The 19,861-nt window shown below is 40.2% G+C and overlaps 1 protein-coding gene across 4 annotated transcripts in view; it reads right to left on the reverse strand.

Annotated features, from left to right (window-relative positions):
* The window catches only part of CDH10 (cadherin 10), a 348,546-nt gene that overhangs the window by 95,988 nt on the left and 232,697 nt on the right, over positions 1-19,861 (reverse strand). For 2 of the 4 annotated variants that reach the window (XM_081951532.1, XM_081951531.1), the window contains exon 2: positions 4,981-5,341. The exons of the other annotated variants lie outside the window; for them this stretch is intronic. In XM_081951532.1, the coding sequence (XP_081807658.1) occupies positions 4,981-5,211 (231 nt within the window). In that variant the 5' untranslated portion in view covers positions 5,212-5,341. The remainder of the gene's footprint in view (positions 1-4,980; positions 5,342-19,861) is intronic. 4 annotated transcript variants of the gene reach the window in all.

Here is a 19,861-nt window from a genome sequence, read left to right on the forward strand (position 1 = left end):
CTGAGATGGAATAAAGAGCATGAATCTAAAGGACAAAGATCTGAGAAGCAAAATCAAGTAAACACTTGTAAGTTATAAATAAACGGACAAACAAATAAATGAATGAATAAATAAGAAAGGCAGGGTCTTATTTTCTTTTGGCCTTATTTTTGGGGAGGTCTTATTATTTTAGAGGTGCAGGAGGCGGTGAGCATGGTTACCTCATGGCTGCTTCTGTGTTGCAATATTTTCAGGGAGGGCTTATTTTAGTACATGCATTCAAAAGCTCAATTGAGCTTATTATCCGAGCAGGTCTTATTTTCGGGAAAACAGTGTAAATAAATAAATACCCATAGAGCACATCCATAATATAGTGCACTTTACAATACCTACTAAAGATTCTCTTATTTTTATTACAATCAAATAACAGCAACAGCAACGTGAATAAAAGGGGGTAGGATTAATAAATCTCTGGGGTAGATTTTTAAGTTGTTTTAATTCTTACTATTATTGTACAGATTTTTATTTAATTTGTTTTTACGGGGTTCTGATGTCTTTCTATGTATATGGTATTTTAACCTTGTCTATACACCGCCCTGAGTCCCTTCGGGGAGAGGGAGCGGTTTATAAATTTAATAAATAAATAAATAAATAAAAGTAGGCCCCAGCCAAAAAATGTATAATGTTTGTTCTAATTGCTGCCACTCTAAATTTAGCTACTGTGTTGTTGCTAACATGGCTGGAATCTGAGAAAAGACAATTGGCAGAGTAGTCTACTCTCCTTCCTGGGAGGCATTGCAGCCAGGATAATATATAATCCTTGTTCAGATCCTTATTAAAATTGCAGTGAAGCTACACATGTTGGACAATTTCTGTTTCCTCAGAGACAGATAAGCCAGGCGGGTTCTGTTAGTGGGATTTTGATAAATGTGGCCTGTAATAATGGCAATGATAGCACATTATTTCAGGCCCTGGAGAAGTTCTTCTTCACTCTGAGAAAGGTTAGTGTGAGTAACTTACAGACTGCCAAATATTTTTAGCTCTCGAGGTTTTGCTATCCCAGGAAGAGGGTTAGTAAATATATGGCAAAACTAGACAGCCTCTGTCTCTGATTCACTGCCAATAACATGATGAAGGACAGTCATTTGTCAGAATTAATAGTATCAGACCTTTTGGGCACAAGGCAATCTTTAGCCAGTACTTCTAGCCTCCATGCCCTTAACTCTATTCTGAGCATACTTGTCTCAAACCTGAGCAAAGTACTGCATTAGGAACATTCCTTAGATCTGAAAATATATATTTTTGTATAAGATTTTTTTCCTTCATATAGTATACTATCTGGACTCCATGTAGAATAAGAATTTTAGCCTCAAGTAATCTTACAGCTGGTTTACTAAAGATTAGAAATGTCCCAGAGGGGAGGGGGGGGGAGATTTACACATTTTGTAATAAAGTCAGTTGGTAGCCTATTTCTCCGTTGTAAGGAATGATTGTTTGTTAAAAGAAGCATAAATGGTTTGTACAAGAGTGTGCTTTGTTATTTGGAAATGCAGGTTCGGAGAGAAAAAAAAGTTAATAAGAGTGAGAATGAGGTATTTAAGAAGTGTGTGAAGTAAAAAGAGAAGAACTAATTTAAAGAAAGAGTGAATCAATATATTCTAATGGCTGACAAAGATGAGAGACAAGGATAGATTATGATAGTGAAATCAACATAAGCAGCTTGACTAACTTTGTCTCCTCTTCCAATCACAAATTAAAGTCCGCTTACATAGATTATTTTCACAGCAATTTATGCTACCTATGAGAGAATTCTGTGCTGCTTGCTTGAAGTGATAAGCCACAAAATATGCCTGACTGGCACTTTCTGGGTGTCAGTGGCAAATTATGGGAATTGCACAAAAGAAGCTTTCAGATGTGTGGTAAGTGTAATGTGCACTGAAGCATTATATGTACCAGTCATCCATTCTGAGTTATGCATTTATTTTTTTAAAAAAAGATTTCTGCAGCAGGAATTTTTGATGAGATTATTCCTAAAACTATGACTGTCCCAGGGTGGAAGATATGCTATTTATACATTGGGTTTGTGATGCACATAGGTTTTTAAATTATTATTATTTATTTATTTAGATATTAGGTTTGCAATAGCTCAACAAGTAACACATTATTACGGTTAGCTGCCTAATCAGCCAGATGTTTAGACAGGATATAGCATTTTATCCATTTACTGAGTTCTTCCCAAGAACCTCGGACAGGCATAAATTATTGATATTATTTCTTGCTGATTTATATGATTCATTTCTGCTGATTTAAATGTTAATAACTTAATTGGCTAGCATTGCATGCATTTATATGGAGCACTAGTACTTGTTTAGAACAAAAGAGTGTATATATTTATAGCTTTTCTCCAAACACATTTTCCCACATAAGCACTTCTCCTCACTCACATTTAATTAAGCACCAATAGTAACTAGAGCATCTACTGTAATTCTGAAATTCGCCTTAAGGAAGGTAAGTGTCCAGGAAAAATATATATGTTAAAATGAGGGGAAAAATATCTCTTGGGATTTTAAAGGAAAAAAAAAAACCTCAGGATGAGAGACTAGCAATCACACTTCTGGATCTATTACCTCCATTTTTAACTGTCCTTTCTTGAAAGGTCACAGGAAAGTTCAGCAATTTTTCAGCTGAATAGAATTACATTTTTTTGTAAACCTTTCCTTTAAGATCAGGAGTGGCAGGAATAATGATGGAACACACCTTCCATTTCATAAATAACACCTTAAAAAAAACACTAGCCATTTATTTTCTTCTGATTTGAATTGCAAAGATGTGGTGGATTTACTTTTTGAACAAAAACAAAAATACATACATTGTGAAATAACATTTGGCAATATGGATAATGATGTCTCTGAATATTTATAATAAAAATTATTAAGTCCTTGAGGCTACGACGCCATTGACTATCATTGCCGGCCCCTGATTGGTTGAGACGCAAGCAGCCAGCTGGCGGGAGAATGCAGCCATTCTATTGGTTCAGCGTCTGACAGCTCTAGTATAAAAGGGCTGTCAGCTGTCAAATGTTGCTGTTTTGCCGGTTCGAGGTTTGCCTTATATTTTACCGTGTTAAACTGTTAATAAAGGTTGTGTTAGCTTCAACCTGCCTTGCCTCAGTTCCTGCCTGCCACCCTACAGAACAAAAATGTGAATATTCTCTGCATATGGCTGCATCCTGTTGCTGCACTAGACTCGTTTGTTATTGCAAATACAGATCGAATTCAGACAATTAGAGAAACTGTATCTGCCTTTCATGATGTATGGATTACCCATGGTTATAACAATATATTTATACAATACCACACTGCAAAAAAAAAAAAAAAAAAAGCCAAAGAGATCATATGTATCACTGTCATTTCAAATATGGGTTATAGCACATGCAAATGTAATATTTGAAATTCTGTTTTATAGTTCTCCCCAACGAAGAAATAAAACAATTTGATACAAATCAGGAATTTATAAATATATACACAGGTAGTTACTAATATGTATGCACAGATTAATCCTGGATATTTTCAAGCATCTTTTGAAGTTATTGATTGCTCTACAGGAAAGAGATAACAATATCTGGACAGGAAATATTTGCTAAAGGCATGTAGGGACACAATGGCTCAGTGGCTAAGACACTGAGTTTGCCGATCAGAAAGGTCAGCAGTTCGGTGGTTTGAATCCCTAGTGCCATGTAATAGAGTGAGCTCCCATTACTTGTCCCAGCTTCTGCCAACCTAGCAGAAAGCATGTAAAAATGCAAGTAGAAAAGTATTGACCACCTTTGGTGGGAAGGTAACAGTGTTCTGTGCTCCTTCAGTGTTTAGCCATGCCGGCCACATGATACAGAAATGTCTTTGGACAGCACTGGCTCATCGGCTTTGAAACGGAGATGAGCACTGCTCCCTAGAGTCGGGAATGACTAGCACATATGCCCGAGGGGAACCTTTACCTTTTTCTAAAGACATGGATATCAATATTATGCTGTCCAAAAATCCTTTTCATTTCAAGGAACTTCTGCTTTTTTAATACAATATCTTAAATATCATTCTAAAATTCCAGGATAGTGATCCTGTATTTAACAATCTATTGGACAAATCTGAGAGTACAGCTACTATTTAAGGGTATTGACTATCTTGTGGGTTTGCGGTTTTATATTATGTTTCATATTTACTTTATCATGATATGGACTAATGTAATCACAAAACTAGGTTTGTGTATGTGTAATATTACACACTATTCAGACAATTTCGAATCCAGAAAGGTGGTTTAAAACAAGCAAAGGCACAAATGTAGATTTTGTTACATTCAATTACTACCTCTTTTCTTGAAATCACTTGACTTAACCTAGGTCACATACAAATTTGCTGGGGAAGTGATTAATCAATAAATCATTACTTGTTACATCCAGATTTTATATTAAAGAAAATATAGGCCAATCATCTATGAACTTTTAAGATTGTTTTACTTCTACATTCAAGAGATTGAAGCCAGGGACAAATTCTTATAGATTTTGTTCTATTTTGCCTACTTTTGTAGAGTATTTAAAACATTTTTCCTAATAACTGTATTGTTTCATATATTATTTTTTACATCAGGCTTGCTGGTGAGAATTACTTTTCAAAGTAAGAGGCGCTATTAGAAGTTGGGGAATATTTGCATTTTAGAGAAATCAGTAGGATATGTCATTTGAAAGATGGAGCGCTGAAACTGTTAATGGACATTATGATTCAAAATTCAAATCCTAAAGGAACTACAATGTCATCAACATGTCATGCAATGACATTATTAATTGGTTTGCTCCCAGAAGAACATTTGCCTATCAACCTGCTGCTCCTATTTGCCAAGATCTGGTGCTTTTTGTTTTTAACAAAACAAAGTGCACTCAAGGATAATTTCATGCCATTTCATTCAAAGCAGTACATTGGACTAATAGAAGAAAGAGTGTGTGATACCTACCTTGCCTACATATTGGTAATCAGATCCGGTATATTCCTCCAACAAGAAAAACTGGTTCCACATCCAGCCTCGTTTTTGACGGTGCAGAACTTTCCCATCATTTCCTACTCCATGATTTCTGTAAGTTGGGGGTTGGTGTTCTGTAGTCCTAGTAAACACCATTGCTGCCAAGCAGGGGTGTAGCAGGCATACCCAGAACAGTACCAGCAGTAAGACTTGCTGTATGATCATAGTTCTTGGCTTCACACGTGCCTTTGACTGCAAGTTCAATATTACACTTCTTCTTACAATAAGCTTTTGGGGCACCCTTGGAACAAGTTTATTAAAAACAGCTCATCTGTAGTCGGTGCATATCCAAAACCTTAAAGCAAACAGAAAAAAGAATTTATACATTCAGATGCACTCCTTTACTGTATATTAGGTTTCACATTATACCTGGCACCATAACTGCAAATATATATTTTCCCCCAAACACATTTAAACAAAACTACAAAAGTTATTTGGTAACTGTCACCTAATTCAACTTTTGCAAAACCTTAATGTAGTGTGAAGTTACTCCCATGACCACGTATTATGTAAATCAATGCTTTTTTCTAGTCTTCTCATGCAGCTCTTCTGACTTTTTAATAGATTTATTAAACTTTAATAAATGTAGTAACTATTAGAATGTTCATGGTGTAGATTCGAGAAATTGTACCACAGGTACTTAAATATTAAATATAATAGCTTTTGTTGTTGGTGGTAGTAGTGCTGATGCCTTCAAGTCAGTGTTGACTCCTGGTGACTGCCTAGACAAATCTCTGAAGATTTATTGCAAAGTTTTTTCAGAAGTGATTTGCCTCTATCTCTTTCCGAGGGCTTAGACAAAGTGACAGACACAAGGTCACCCAACTAGCTACATGCCCTTGGAGGGACTATAATTCCATTTCCTGGTTTCTAATCCCATTACCTTAACTGCTACATTAAATTGACTCTCACTATAGTTTTTATCCAAAATATTTTCTGCTTGATTTGGCTTGAAAGTCAAACAGTGATTTATTAATTTTGTCATCAAGAAACATTTAAAGACTAATGCAGTTTTAAAAATTACGGAAATCATAGAATATCAGTTTTCCAGAGTATTGCAAAAAAAAAAAAAAGACATATGCATCAGAAGAGAGACATGATCAGAATCAAAGATTTCAAAAATCAATTCCTAAAATTGCCCAAGAAAACAAAGTGAATCAATGAAGGAACAAATGCTAAATAAAATATTATTTTGCTCTGCATTTGAGACTATGGAAAGAAAAACTACCATGTCTCGTGACCTGACAGCATAGTTTGTTGTCCCAGTCTAACCAGTTTACTACCGTTTGTTTGTGCTCGTGTGTGCGCTTGTGCGCAACGCTTCTACGCATGCACAGAAGCGTCCAGGTGGGTGGGTAGAGCCTCCCTCCACCACCACTACCGGTTCAACCAAACCAGAGCGAACCAGCAGCAATCCATCTCTGATCTAAAAGCAGAAAAACAATCAGCTATAGATGCTTTTCAGTAGGAATTATGCAGGCAGTTATGCTTTAAAATGGTCTATTTAATTTATTCTCTGGTTTACATCATTGCTCAAAGGTTATCAGCAAAACATTTTCTTGCTCTGTTAAAATTTTTGGAGAGGAAAGTTGCATATCATATTATGTAATATAATATTAGCATCTTCTGAACCCCGATGGCAAAATGTACAAATGATCTTGTTGGCAAAGAATAATGAGAACTTGATTGCAATGTCTTTTCTTATTTACTGTACTTTTTCAAATTATTAAAAATAAAACTAAGCAAAACCAACTACAGTTTAAAAAAAGATAGGTTAAAGGAGTTGAAAAACATCCATTTGGTATAGGCTGTAACATATAATAATGACGCACTAAAAACCTAATAGTAAATATTAAATTATTTATTACCTTAAACAGGATGTGATTTTTATGGTCATTCACTGACCATCTTATCTTATAATACAATTCTAGAGATCACAATGGATTTCCAGATGTTGGCAATTGGAAATCCTAGCATTTTTTCTGCATGCCTTGTAGCAATGATATGAGTATATTTCAGCAATAACTGGAATGTACACACACACACACACATACACACACACACACACAAAATACACATATATGCGTGTATATATCTATGTGTGTACAGATGTAGATATTAGTTATAGACATATGGTGGTAGGTAGGTAGGTAGGTAGGTAGGTAGGTAGGTAGGTAGATAGATAGATGATAGATAGATAGATAGATAGATAGATAGATAGATAGATGATAGATAGATAGATAGATAGATAGATAGATAAATAGATAAACTATTGGAATGTTACAAACTCCATTCCAGGATTACTCTATTTCCTCTGAAGACAATGTAAAAGTAGAGCAAAATATCTATTTATATCATTTACTTTTATTAATTAATTAGGACCTTTTCCTTCCAATAAATTAAGCAAGTATTTGTTAGAAAAAAATAATATATTTCTCACAGTCCAGAAATATGAATGTAAACTACCAAAGGAAACAATCCTTCTGTTAGATATTAACATATATCGGGATAAGTCTTCCCTCTGGTCCGCTCCTACAGCGGGAAACAGGTATCCCTCTGATTGGTCGAGGGGCGTGCCCAATCCCTATAAAAGGGGAACCCTCCGACTACCAAACAAGCTGGATCACTATTATTACTAATAAAGAGCTGTTAAGTCACTTCGTGTCCGCAGTCTGTCTCTCGTTGCCCAGATCTAACATTGGCGACGAGGGTGGGATCGAGAGACAGATAGGACGAAGAACGCTACCTCCAGAATCTCCGGATTTGATCCAGCCCAGGAATTCGGCAGCAATTCCGACAGCCATCTCAGATCACCGCAGCGCGGCAAATTCAAACAGAGAAGATGGCGATGCATGCTCCCCCCGCTCCTTTCGACCCAGCAAACGACGAATGGGAAGCCTTCATGATTCGTTTCGAGTGTTTCCTCGAAGCGAACGAATACACGGGGATCACCGATGCGAGGAAGAAAAACATCTTCCTCGGCTACTGCGGAAAAGAAGTCTTCAATACGGCCAGAGACCTCACCGCGCCTACTCCAATACAAGCAGTATCGTGGACAACGTTGCAACAGACTCTGCAAACTCACTACGCGCCAAAACCTTCCCGCCATGTCTGCCGCAAAGAATTCAACATGAGGACTCAGAAGGCGGGAGAATCCATTAATCAATATGTTGCAGCCCTACGAAAAGCAGCAGCTCACTGCGAATACAGGGATCTGGAAGAACACATCTTAGAGCAACTCATCTGTGGGTTAAGAGACATTTCGCTGCAAAAGAAGCTGTTGGCAAACCCGAATTTAACCCTACAGACAGCGTTAAACGAAGCAAGAGCGTCAGAATCAGCGGAGAAATCATCTGTAACCATACAACGAGGGGCCAACATAAACCAGCCAGCAGCAAGGCAAACCAGAGTGCACTACGAGGACGCAAGCCCTGACTACGAGAATCCCGAGTTCGAGGACAGTCACCTGATGCAGAGCAGTCACTTGAGGCCTGGGGGGAGACCCGGATCCCGTTTGCCGCCCTGCGCAAGTTGCGGAGGGAATCACCCCAGGTCTACTTGTAGGTTCAGGAACGTTGTTTGTTCGCATTGCAACAAACTTGGGCACATCGCACGAGTGTGCCGGAGCGGAGTCCCTGCCTCACGGCAGCCACCCATGTACCGCCAACAGAAGCCCAACCCAGGGGCTTGGCGAAATCAAAAAGGGCGCCCAGAGAGAAATCCACAAGTGTTTACCCAGAGAGAACATTTCCAAAGAGCTGAACGAGCGTATCCCCAGAGAGATTACTCACAAGGAGTTGAGCGAGCGTATCCCCAGAGAGAATACACACAAAGAGCTGAACGAGCGTTCTATCAAGACGCTCAACGAGAGTATTTTCAGGATGTAGACGATGAGATAGAGTTGACCCAGAGAGAGGAGTTGCGAACGTATCTCACCACAATACATCAAGTCCGCCCTAAGCGGCCCAAAAGGCTGAGAGTCACAGTCCTCTTGGAGGGCTCACCCTGCGAGCTAGAAGTCGACACAGGATCGACCCTGACGATCATTTCATGGGCATCCATGAAACAGGCTATCCCTAGCCTCAGAAAGAGCCAACTACACGCTCCAGACGTCCTGCTACGAGACTACCAGGGGAACCAAGTCCCCATCGTGGGCCAAGGCACATTCCACATCCGTTTCAAGGACATCGAAGCCCAGCTGCCCGTGACCATCGCCAGCGCGCCATTGCAGAACCTTCTGGGGCTTGATTGGTTTGAAGCCCTGGGGTTAGAAGTCACCGGGATCAACGCCGTAAGAAACAGCAGCGCTGAACAGATTTTTAAGGAATTCGAGGATGTGTTCAGCCCCGGTCTTGGTAAGTATGTGGGTAAACCAATATCATTCAATTTAGACCCTAAAGTGGCGCCAATCCGACTTAAACCGAGACGAGTGCCTTTTGCACTCCGCCCTAAAATAGACAAAGAGATAGATAAGTTAGTGGAGCAAGGAATCCTTGAGCCGGTAGATCACGCGCGCTGGGAAACGCCCATCGTGACCCCAGTCAAGCCAGACGGATCAGTCCGCATCTGCGCGGACTATAAGTGCACAATTAATGTCGCGCTACAACAGAGCGCATATCCTGTGCCAGTAGTACAGCACTTATTGCACTCGTTGGGGCCAGGAAAGGTATTCGCAAAGTTAGACATGGCACAAGCTTACCAGCAACTGCCAGTTGATAGCGCCACAGCGGAGGCCCAAACGATAGTGACGCATAGAGGAGCATTCAAATGCAACCGGCTACAATTCGGCGTTAGCATTGCCCCAGGATTGTTCCAGAGCGTCATGGAACGACTGTTGCAAGGGATACCAGGAGTCGTCCCCTATTTTGACGACATCTTGGTGTCAGCTGCAAACGAGGAGCAATTAAACAAAAGAGTCAGATCTGTTTTGGCCAGAATCAGAGAAAAGGGTCTCCGCCTTAAAAAAGAAAAATGCCAAATTAACGTTCCTAGCGTAGAATTCCTGGGTTATAGAATCGATGGTCAGGGAATACACCCCACTTCAAAGAAAATTAAGGCGATCCAGGACGCCCCCACACCACGAAATCAGACCGAGTTGCAGGCCTTCCTCGGATTACTTAACTTCTACAGCGTTTTTCTGAGACAGAAGGCGACCGTTGCTGAGCCACTACACCGTCTACTCCAGAGGAACGCACCATGGAAATGGGGACGATCCGAAGCTGCAGCTTTCGCCGGAGTAAAGTGTCTACTCACCACTGACTCATTGCTTGTTCAATACAGCCAGACCCTACCGCTGGTATTGACCTGCGACGCATCACCTTTCGGAGTTGGAGCAGTCCTCAGCCACAGGATGCCCGACGGAAAAGAAGCACCCATCGCGTTCTACTCCAGAACTCTTTCATCGGCCGAAAGAAATTACAGCCAAATGGACAGGGAAGCGCTGGCTGCCGTCGCGGGAGTAAAGCGTTTCCACGAATACCTCTACGGCCGCGATTTTGAACTGATCACAGATCATAAACCGCTGTTGGGACTTTTGGCGGGAAACCGCCCCACTCCGGTCTCCCTTTCTCCTCGCATGACCAGGTGGACTGTTTTCCTGGCTGCATATTCATACAAATTGATACATCGACCGGGCTCCACTCTTGGACACGCAGACGCACTCAGCCGTTGCCCATTACCTGACATTCTGCCAGACCCCACTCCAGAAGTACCGGTATTGCTCATTGACTGTTTGGATTCGGGACCGGTTTCTTCCTACGATGTTGCAAGGTTCTCCTCTAAAGACAATTTAATAAAACAAGTTCAAACTTGGGTTTGGAGGGGGTGGCCAAAGGGAAATGTGGGCCCGGAATTCAAAATGTTTTGGTCGAAACGGGACGAGCTCTCAGTACTACAAGGATGTTTGTTGTGGGGGGATCGAGTTGTTATTCCGCATGCTTTACGTAAAAATGTATTAGATGCTTTACATATGGGTCATCCGGGGATTGTTAGAATGAAGGCGTTAGCAAGAAGTTACGTGTGGTGGCCAAACATGGACAAAGAAATAGAGGAGTGGGTGGCCACTTGTGACCCATGCCAGGAATCGAGACCAGCACCCCCGGAAGCGCCCGCCACAGAATGGGAGAAACCCAAAGCACCCTGGTCGCGAATACACATCGACTTCGCAGGGCCATTCCAAGGTCAGACTTTCCTTATAGTTGTGGATGCATACTCAAAGTGGCTAGATGTAGTCCTAATGACTTCAACCACGGCAGAGGCAGTCATAAAGGTTCTACGGCGACTCTTCGCCACCCATGGCCTGCCAGATCTCCTCGTATCCGATAACGGGCCCCAATTCACGGCCATGCACTTTGAAACATTTTTAGCAGGGTTGGGAATCCGGCATGCCCTCATCGCGCCATTCCACCCAGCATCAAACGGACAGGCGGAGAGAATGGTGCGATTCGCAAAAGAGGCCCTCGCCAGGATGGGTCCAGGTGATTGGCAAACACGCATTGACCATTACCTCCTCATTCAACACATTACCCCGAGCGCAACGACGGGTAGGAGCCCCGCTGAACTACTCATGGGCCGTCGCCTACGATCTCACCTAGACCGGCTCCATCCGAATTACTCTGCCACGGCTCCCCCAGACTCTACAAGTAAGGTCCGGTCTTTCAGAGTAGGGGATTCAGTATACGCTCACAACTACACGGGGGGAACATTATGGATGCCGGCAAAGGTCATAGGCATTACGGGCCCACGATCGTATTTGCTAGAGCTAGAAGATGGGCGGAATTGGAAAAGGCACATCGATCAACTGCGGGGTCGCCTAGCACACTCCAACCTTAGAAATGAAGACGAAAGTTTCCTGTCTACGGAAAGTCAGCCACAAGAAAACCCCAGCATAGGAAACAACGACGCCGGCGAGCCAAGCGTGGAACAAGACTACACACACGTAACAGAGAAACCCCCAGACAGCGCAGCCGAACAAACTCCTGAACGCCCGAGCAACGAAGGCACAAGACCTCCAGAACGGGAAATAGAAAAAGCACCCGATCCTGCAACTACTTCAAACCAACCCGCACCCAGGCCTGCAACCACTTCAAGCCAACCCGAACTACGACGTTCCTCCCGAGCAAGACAAACACCCACCTACCTAAAAGATTATGTTACCTACCGCAACGTCCCATCTAGGAGGGGAGGGGTGTTAGATATTAACATATATCGGGATAAGTCTTCCCTCTGGTCCGCTCCTACAGCGGGAAACAGGTATCCCTCTGATTGGTCGAGGGGCGTGCCCAATCCCTATAAAAGGGGAACCCTCCGACTACCAAACAAGCTGGATCACTATTATTACTAATAAAGAGCTGTTAAGTCACTTCGTGTCCGCAGTCTGTCTCTCGTTGCCCAGATCTAACACCTTCCTAACAAGAAAGATATGAGAGAAAGATTTGAATTTGGTACCTTCTTCATAGCTTCTTACAAAAGTATCATCAAACAGAAGAGACCAATCAAGCTCAGAGAGCACCAAGGAGTTCCTGAAAGTACCATCTTTGACGCTTCATTAGTTGTTTACCTGATCTAACATATATACAACCATTTTTTTTACTCTTGAGGAGAATTCTCTTAGTTAATTGACAGACTGACTTATAGCCAACTAGCTAACTTTGAATATCTAACACAAGACTATATTAATAAACTATCTTTATTAAATTCCAAAATCAACCATTAAAATATAAGCTGACATAAAAGAGAAATGGAATTACAAAACAAATTAAAAATGGCAATAATTGCAATAAACACATTTATAACAAAGATGACCTTCAACTTTCTTTTAGACCAGAGATAACAATACAACTTTAAATTTAGATAAAAGTTGTAAATTTAAACAGATAATACCAATATCTTGACATTCTATTAATCAACATTAATACCAATATTCATAAAATATTCTTCTCTTAATTTTAATCTAATATTTAATAAATTGTCAAATGAGTGGTGCAGTGGTCTAGAGGTGAAGATGCTTGTCTCCCACTTGGGAGCTTGAGAGTTCAATCCCAGGCAGTAACAGATGTTTCTCTATCAGGGCGCAAAGAAAAAAATATTTGCTGAGAACTCTGTATAGGCATCAGGAAGGGCATCCAACCAGTAAATGGTCAGCACCATTCAATTATCCCCAACCCCACCCGAAGCAAGAGATTATAAGGTTTGTAAAAAGAAAAAATATACTATATATAAACAATTGTCAATTGTGAATAACCTTATATTTAAAAGACTAAATATTTCTCAAATCCAATCCAATCTAATCCTCAAACCCCAAAGTCAATGTTCCTACATGTTTAACCTTAACAAATACATAGGCTACCATAAGAACCACTCCACCTTTTCTTATAAAACACAGTAAGTTTTGAACTGCTTGTATATGACATAGGGCTTTTTCCTCCTTGCTTCCTTTATAGAAAGGCATAATCCATTCGTTACACATTCTCACTTGATGTTAAAGTATTGTTAACATTCTCTGGGGAAATAATTCTTCAATGTTAGCTATTGTTATTGGATTTCTTTTTTGTTAAATTAGGTTAATGGAATAAAAGCTTGGATGGAATGTGTTGAAATTACAAAAATAGCTTATGTACACACATCTGACATACAGGTCTGCTTAATGGATTGCTACAGTGGATAATTTTCCCCCCCTCCATCCTTTACCTATTGGCTTGGAGAATCCTGCCTGAGTACAGTTTATTGCTGTAAGTACAAAAGCATTTCTAATTACCTGATTTTAAGCATCAATATATTTTCTGCCTGTGTGCAATAAAAGAATTAAGGCAATGAGTACATTTACAAGGATCAAAGGGGTTTCTTTGCTTTCAATTTTTTTAAAAGATGCAAGAGTCATTATAAGAGAGTCTTTATAAATTGCATTTTTTTCTTTAGGTAAGCACTGGGTAGAACACTAAATATGTAAGCGAATTCTAGTCTGATAAGATGATTTTATCCCCCAAAGATTCCATGAAAGGAGATGGTTAGAAGTGGATAAGAAAGGTGCATGATTACAGACATTTTGGTATCAGTGATAGATAATTTAAAAAGTATTATCTCGCAATTGATTCAGGAGTGGAATTTACTTACCTTCGCTACCAGTTTGCAAATGTGACCACACAGGACATCTCCGCACATGCACAGGACCTTCCACACATGTGCAGAGCATCAAAAACAGATGTGATGATGTGCTACCAAGCATCGTAAGTAGAACAGTGAAGGTGGAAATCCACTGTGCCACGTGATTTAGATTACCTAGAAAGCAGGAAATTCTGCTTTCTAACTAATATAAATGATGTGTAACAGCTGATCGTCGGAAATACTGGTTCACCCGAACTGATAGCATTTTTTAAATTATCAGTTCAGGTGAACCGGTAGCTTTTTTCACTACCAGTTTGGGTGAACCAGTCCAAACCGGTAGCATTTCGCCCCTGAATTGATTGTTTTTTAGTGGGACTTGTTACCTGCTGAATATATCCTTTTGTGTAATGTATAAATAGGCTTCCTTTATATATTTTTATTCTCTACCCAGACATTTCTTTATTTCTTCTCCTTCCTGCCTTTTTCTTCCTTCTTTTTTCCCATTCCTGTTGGAAAGGAGAGGAGTAATGTAGATGGTCTTAAAAGGGACATTCAGAAGCCATTACAGAAATAACAAGAGCAGAAGCCTTTCTTAAGCTCTGGATGTTAGGGAGAGATTCAAGCTGGCTTCCTACCTGACCACCTGGGTACAGGAAGGAGGCAAGGTCAAGCCAAAGTAGAGTTGCAAGATCTTAGAACTCCATGTAGTACTTATTCATTGTCTGCACAATCAGTTTACAGATCTGTTGTTTCTCATAGAGTTGACAGACAATATGTTTACAATATTACTAGTAAAGGAGAATATTTGTTGCTCAGGGTTGAAATGAAGAGTCTTTGGTGCTCTCTGAGCTTGTAAATGTTTCATTAAGCAAACTAGGTAGCATCAGTGCTAGTATGTATGTACGTATAAAATGTGTGTGCAAGCATGTAGACATGCATGAGATCTCTGCATGCATTAATAAGATTCTTTCTGTGTCAGACTGAAAATGGTTGAAACATGTATATGATGATAGAAACAGTTATTTCTATTTCAAAAGCAGTTAGTGGGGATCAGCATTGCACAAATCAAAACTGCATTAACAGGATAAGCCAATGAAGTGCTTAATTTAAACTGCATTATAGTCATTTAGTTTAAGAAACACCAAAAAAGAAGGAAATGAATTTTTGAAGGTGCAGTTGTTCTTTGTCTTTTTTGGAAACCCTATGCAAGTTTCTATGAAGTCAACCAATTAATCAACTCAAATAAGAAACGGCAGAAAGAGAGAAAGAAAATTGACAAACTTCCACTTCTATATTGCCTTTCCAGATTTGAAGACCTTTAATTTATTTTAAGTTTATATTATTCCTAGTCACAGTGAATTTTGAAAACCTACTGCCTCTAATGGGGATATTAAAACAAGTGCTGAAGTTATTGATCATTTTCCAATAACACACCCAGCATGAACATGGCCAATCATACCAACTGAATCATTCTATACCTTAGTTTTATGATCAATACAAATTGTACCACTGAAATAGAAAGGAACCTGAAATACCAGATTTCCTTTAGATTGCCAAATTGATTTTTGCTGTTGTTGTTTTTGCCCCACTATTGGAAGAACGTTTCTATGTTGTCAACAGTCTAGATTAATACTGCATGAACAGGCATACCGTTTCTCGTGCCCTCTGGATAAATCCCTGCTCCGTGGTAAGAATTCCACTAAATGACACTGAATGTCTCTAAGAAGGCATTTCTTCCCTTCAGGCTAAATAAAATATTAAATCTCTAGGCCCACTCTCTCTGTCTTTCCCTCTCTATGTCAGCAAGTTGCCAGGTTTATTATTGAAAGGGAAGGGGCAAAAACTAAGCAAGTATCTAAAAACCTGCCATTAGCTTCTCAAACATTTGCAGTGTCTGCTGAGGCTGAAACCCTGCAGCTTCAGAGAGCAGAATCAATTCATCAAGGCATGAAGAACTAAGGCACCGAGAAGCAGGAGATGTGATTTAATATTGCACTCACTCAAAGTATAACAAAGTTGTTTTATTAAAGACCAAGCACAGCCATTATTGGTAATTAGATCATGGCACTACAATGAAGTACTCTTATACAGACAGGTGCCAATAGACAATGTACATCTAGCATCCCACACTGAAATTAATTGTCTTCCAAATGAATGCCTAAATATTTATTCTTCTAGTAAAATCATTACACTGCACACATTTTTATATTTCCAAAAATATTTTCATCTCATTACTCCAAGGATTGCTTAAGGAATCTAATCTTTCTCAACTCAAAAATAAAATTACCTGAATTGTCCCACTTGGATTGATTTGAAGATCAGAACTTGGCATTCCAATAAATTATGTGCTTTTCTAGCTTGGAAGCACAGAGCTTGGAAATTAAAGAGATTAAAAATGCATTTGTACATATGCACAAGTAAGCATTACAGATCAATATTTATTATTATTATTTTATAATTGCTACTTATTAGGCAGGATTGTAATGCTATTGCAATTACTGTAAAATGCATATTAGACAATTCATTCAAGATACAGCAATTAAATTCAAGCACAAAAGAACTGTGGGTAAATCATAGGAATATGGCAACAGACTGAACAAAACATAATTGTGATGATGTGAAAGTCCACCGGAAGGCCAGGAGCACACTATCACCATAATAGCACCTCCGTATTGCCAAGCTACAGGTATTTAGCAGTATTGTGTCTCTGACACTGGAAAGTAAGTTTTCTCACCATGCTGCCTTGACTTATACAGGGAACATCTAAAATCTAAAGCACATAATTTCGGGGGGAAATGTGATAAAAATGTTATGTATTCATGCTGGATTAGACTAAAGGGATATTACCCTGCATCTTAGTTCCCTAGTGGCCCAATAAACAGAATCATTTTCTTGTATTGCACTATTTAGGAATGACAAGTCCATCCCTAATTATTTCTACTGTTTTCCCAAGGAAAAAAATTATCAGAAATGTAAGTAATCAAAGTCCAGATTGGAAACAAGAAGGTTGAGTATACAGTGCCTAGAAAAATGTGATTTGTAAACAATTTCAAGTAAATTTTTATATATATTATAAATATATATATAAAAGAAGAGACAGACATTGTGATCTCCAGAACTTAAAATATACTATCCACTTAGCTTTCGTTAGTCTCTGCTAACATAGTCATAGTGTAAACGCTACCATTGAAGAGATATTTGCCTTTATACATCATTGGTCAATTTGGCCATAGTGTGCATGATAAGCCCATCCACCCACCTCCCACCTGTAATTAGCTCTATCATTTTTACTTCAGACATGTTAATCTATGGAGGTTTAGCTCCTGTTGTTTTCTCCCCTATCGCAAATAGCTTGGGCTGCTCATCCCTAAGGAATGATGCTGCCCAATGTTGCTTTAACAACATTATCTCTGGCCCCCTCCCACACATTCCCCCTCCATCTATAGGCACATCTGATATATCAACCAGATTCATTTGTTGCTTTGCCTGTGATCTTTTAACCGGTATGGTTCATTCCTCATTTATACATGATGATGATATAGATATAGATATAGATGATAGATATAGATATAGATATAGATATAGATATAGATATAGATATAGATATAGATATAGATATAGATATAGATATAGATATAGATATAGATATAGATATAGATATAGATATAGATATATAGGTAGATATGTAGATATGTAGATGTAGATATGTAGATGTAGATGTAGATGTAGATATACATATACATATACATATACATATACATATACATGGTGGGTTGCTCCCGGTTCAGTCTGGTTTGGCTGAACCAATAGTAGTGGCAGCTGGAGGCCTCGCTCACCCACCCAGGCACTTCTGCGCATGCAGAAGCATTGCACAGAAGCGTTGCACATGTGTGGGAGCACGCCCAAACCAGTAGTAAAAATATCTGCAACTCACCACTGATACATATATACACATACTTAGAAGCACAGGAAATGTAATTTCAAAAAATGATATTGGCATTTTTTGGGTGGGGGTGTGGACTCAATATATCTTAGAATTGACTTAACAAATGGACTAGCTGCTGGGTTTTTTCTTTGTAATATCAGACCTCATAGTGCCTTTAAAGAAGACATTATAAATGCTTCTATCTCATGTACCCCATTAATTAATTATCCTTTAAGGAGCTTAAAAATGAAAGATACCATTCTCGTGGGAGACACTGATTGTGTGAAGCCTTCTCTCCCCCCACCCCACCGGAGAGCTTTAACTGAGAGATCAAACACAAGTGGCTGTAGCAGGCTATCTAGAGTAGGTTCATTATAAGCAAAGTGAATTGAACTGTTAAAGAGAGAGTGTGAAAGAATGAACTAAAATTAATACTAAAACCAATTATGGATTTAAAAGCCAGAAAATACATACATCATTATGGATTTTTACTGAGACAGTATGGACCAAATCCAACTGCCAAAGGAGTGAATTGCATAATCTATATTATACTAGAATAATATGGCTTCACTCAAAAGGGACAGTCCTACAGTTTTTAACAGCGTAGAGGAGTGATAGCTAACCTTTTTGTCATTGTGTTCCGAAAGCACATGTGTGCGCACCCATAATGCAATGCATATACAACCCCCTCACATGTCACTCCCCACGCATGCACATGCAACCCCCCACACTCTCCCATGCAAGCTTTTGCATGCACCCCCTGCGCATGCACCCCCCGCACATCCATGGCAGAGACCCCCAAAAAAAGCTGGCCGATGGGAGGCCCATGCACATGCATGGTGGAGCTGAGCTGGTGCGACAGCTCGCATCGCGCACAGAGAGAGCTCTGTATGCCACCTGTGGCACACATGTCATAGGTTCGCCATCATGGGTGTAGAGTGTGGAGAAACATCTCCTTAGATGCTCAAACTTTAAGTTATGTAGAACATTAAAGTTTTACACCAATGCCTTAAAAGTGTGCACAATAAGGAACTGGCAATCAGCACAGAACTTTCAATAAAGCCATAATATTACTACACTTCTAACACCGTAGTTGTCACATTTTGGATCAGCCACCTTCTGGTTTCTTTTCAAGGGCAGTTTCTCATGCAGTGTGTTACTTTACAGTATATAACTAAGGTATAGACCAGTGATGGCGAACCTATGGCACGCGTGCCATGGGTGGCATGTGGAGCCATTTGTCAGGGCACGCAAGGCACTGCCCTGTCAGCTGGCCAGCGCGCATGTGCACGCTGGCCAGCTGAGTTCACCCTTTTTAAAAGCCATTTTTCGCCCTCCTCAGGCTCCAGAGGCTTTATAGGAGCCTGAGAGGGCGAAAAGAGCCTCCCTCGCCCCCCGGAGGCCCTCAGGAAGCTTCTTGAGATTCCCTGAAGCCTCCGGAGCACAAAAAACGGCCCTACGGGCAAACCGGAAGTGACTTCCGGTTTGCTTGGAGGTTCGTTTTGACTGCTTCGGAGGCTTCAGGGAAGTGTCCTGAAGGTCCCTCAAGCCTTCGGAGCACTCAAAACAACCCTCTGAGCAAACTGGAAGTGACTTCCGGTTTGCTTGGAGGTTCGTTTTGACTGCTCTGGAGGCTTCAGGGAAGCGTCCTGAAAGTCCCTTAAGCCTCCAGAGGGCTTCCGGGGGGCGGGGGAGGCTGTTTTCACTCTCCCCAGGCTCCTATAAAGCCTCTGAAGCACATGCACACTGGGGGGTGTTGCGCATTTCATTATGGGTGTGGCACGCCTG

This window comes from Natrix helvetica (assembly GCF_964273705.1).
Source record: "Natrix helvetica genome assembly, chromosome: 4".
Classification (NCBI taxonomy): domain Eukaryota; kingdom Metazoa; phylum Chordata; class Lepidosauria; order Squamata; family Natricidae; genus Natrix; species Natrix helvetica.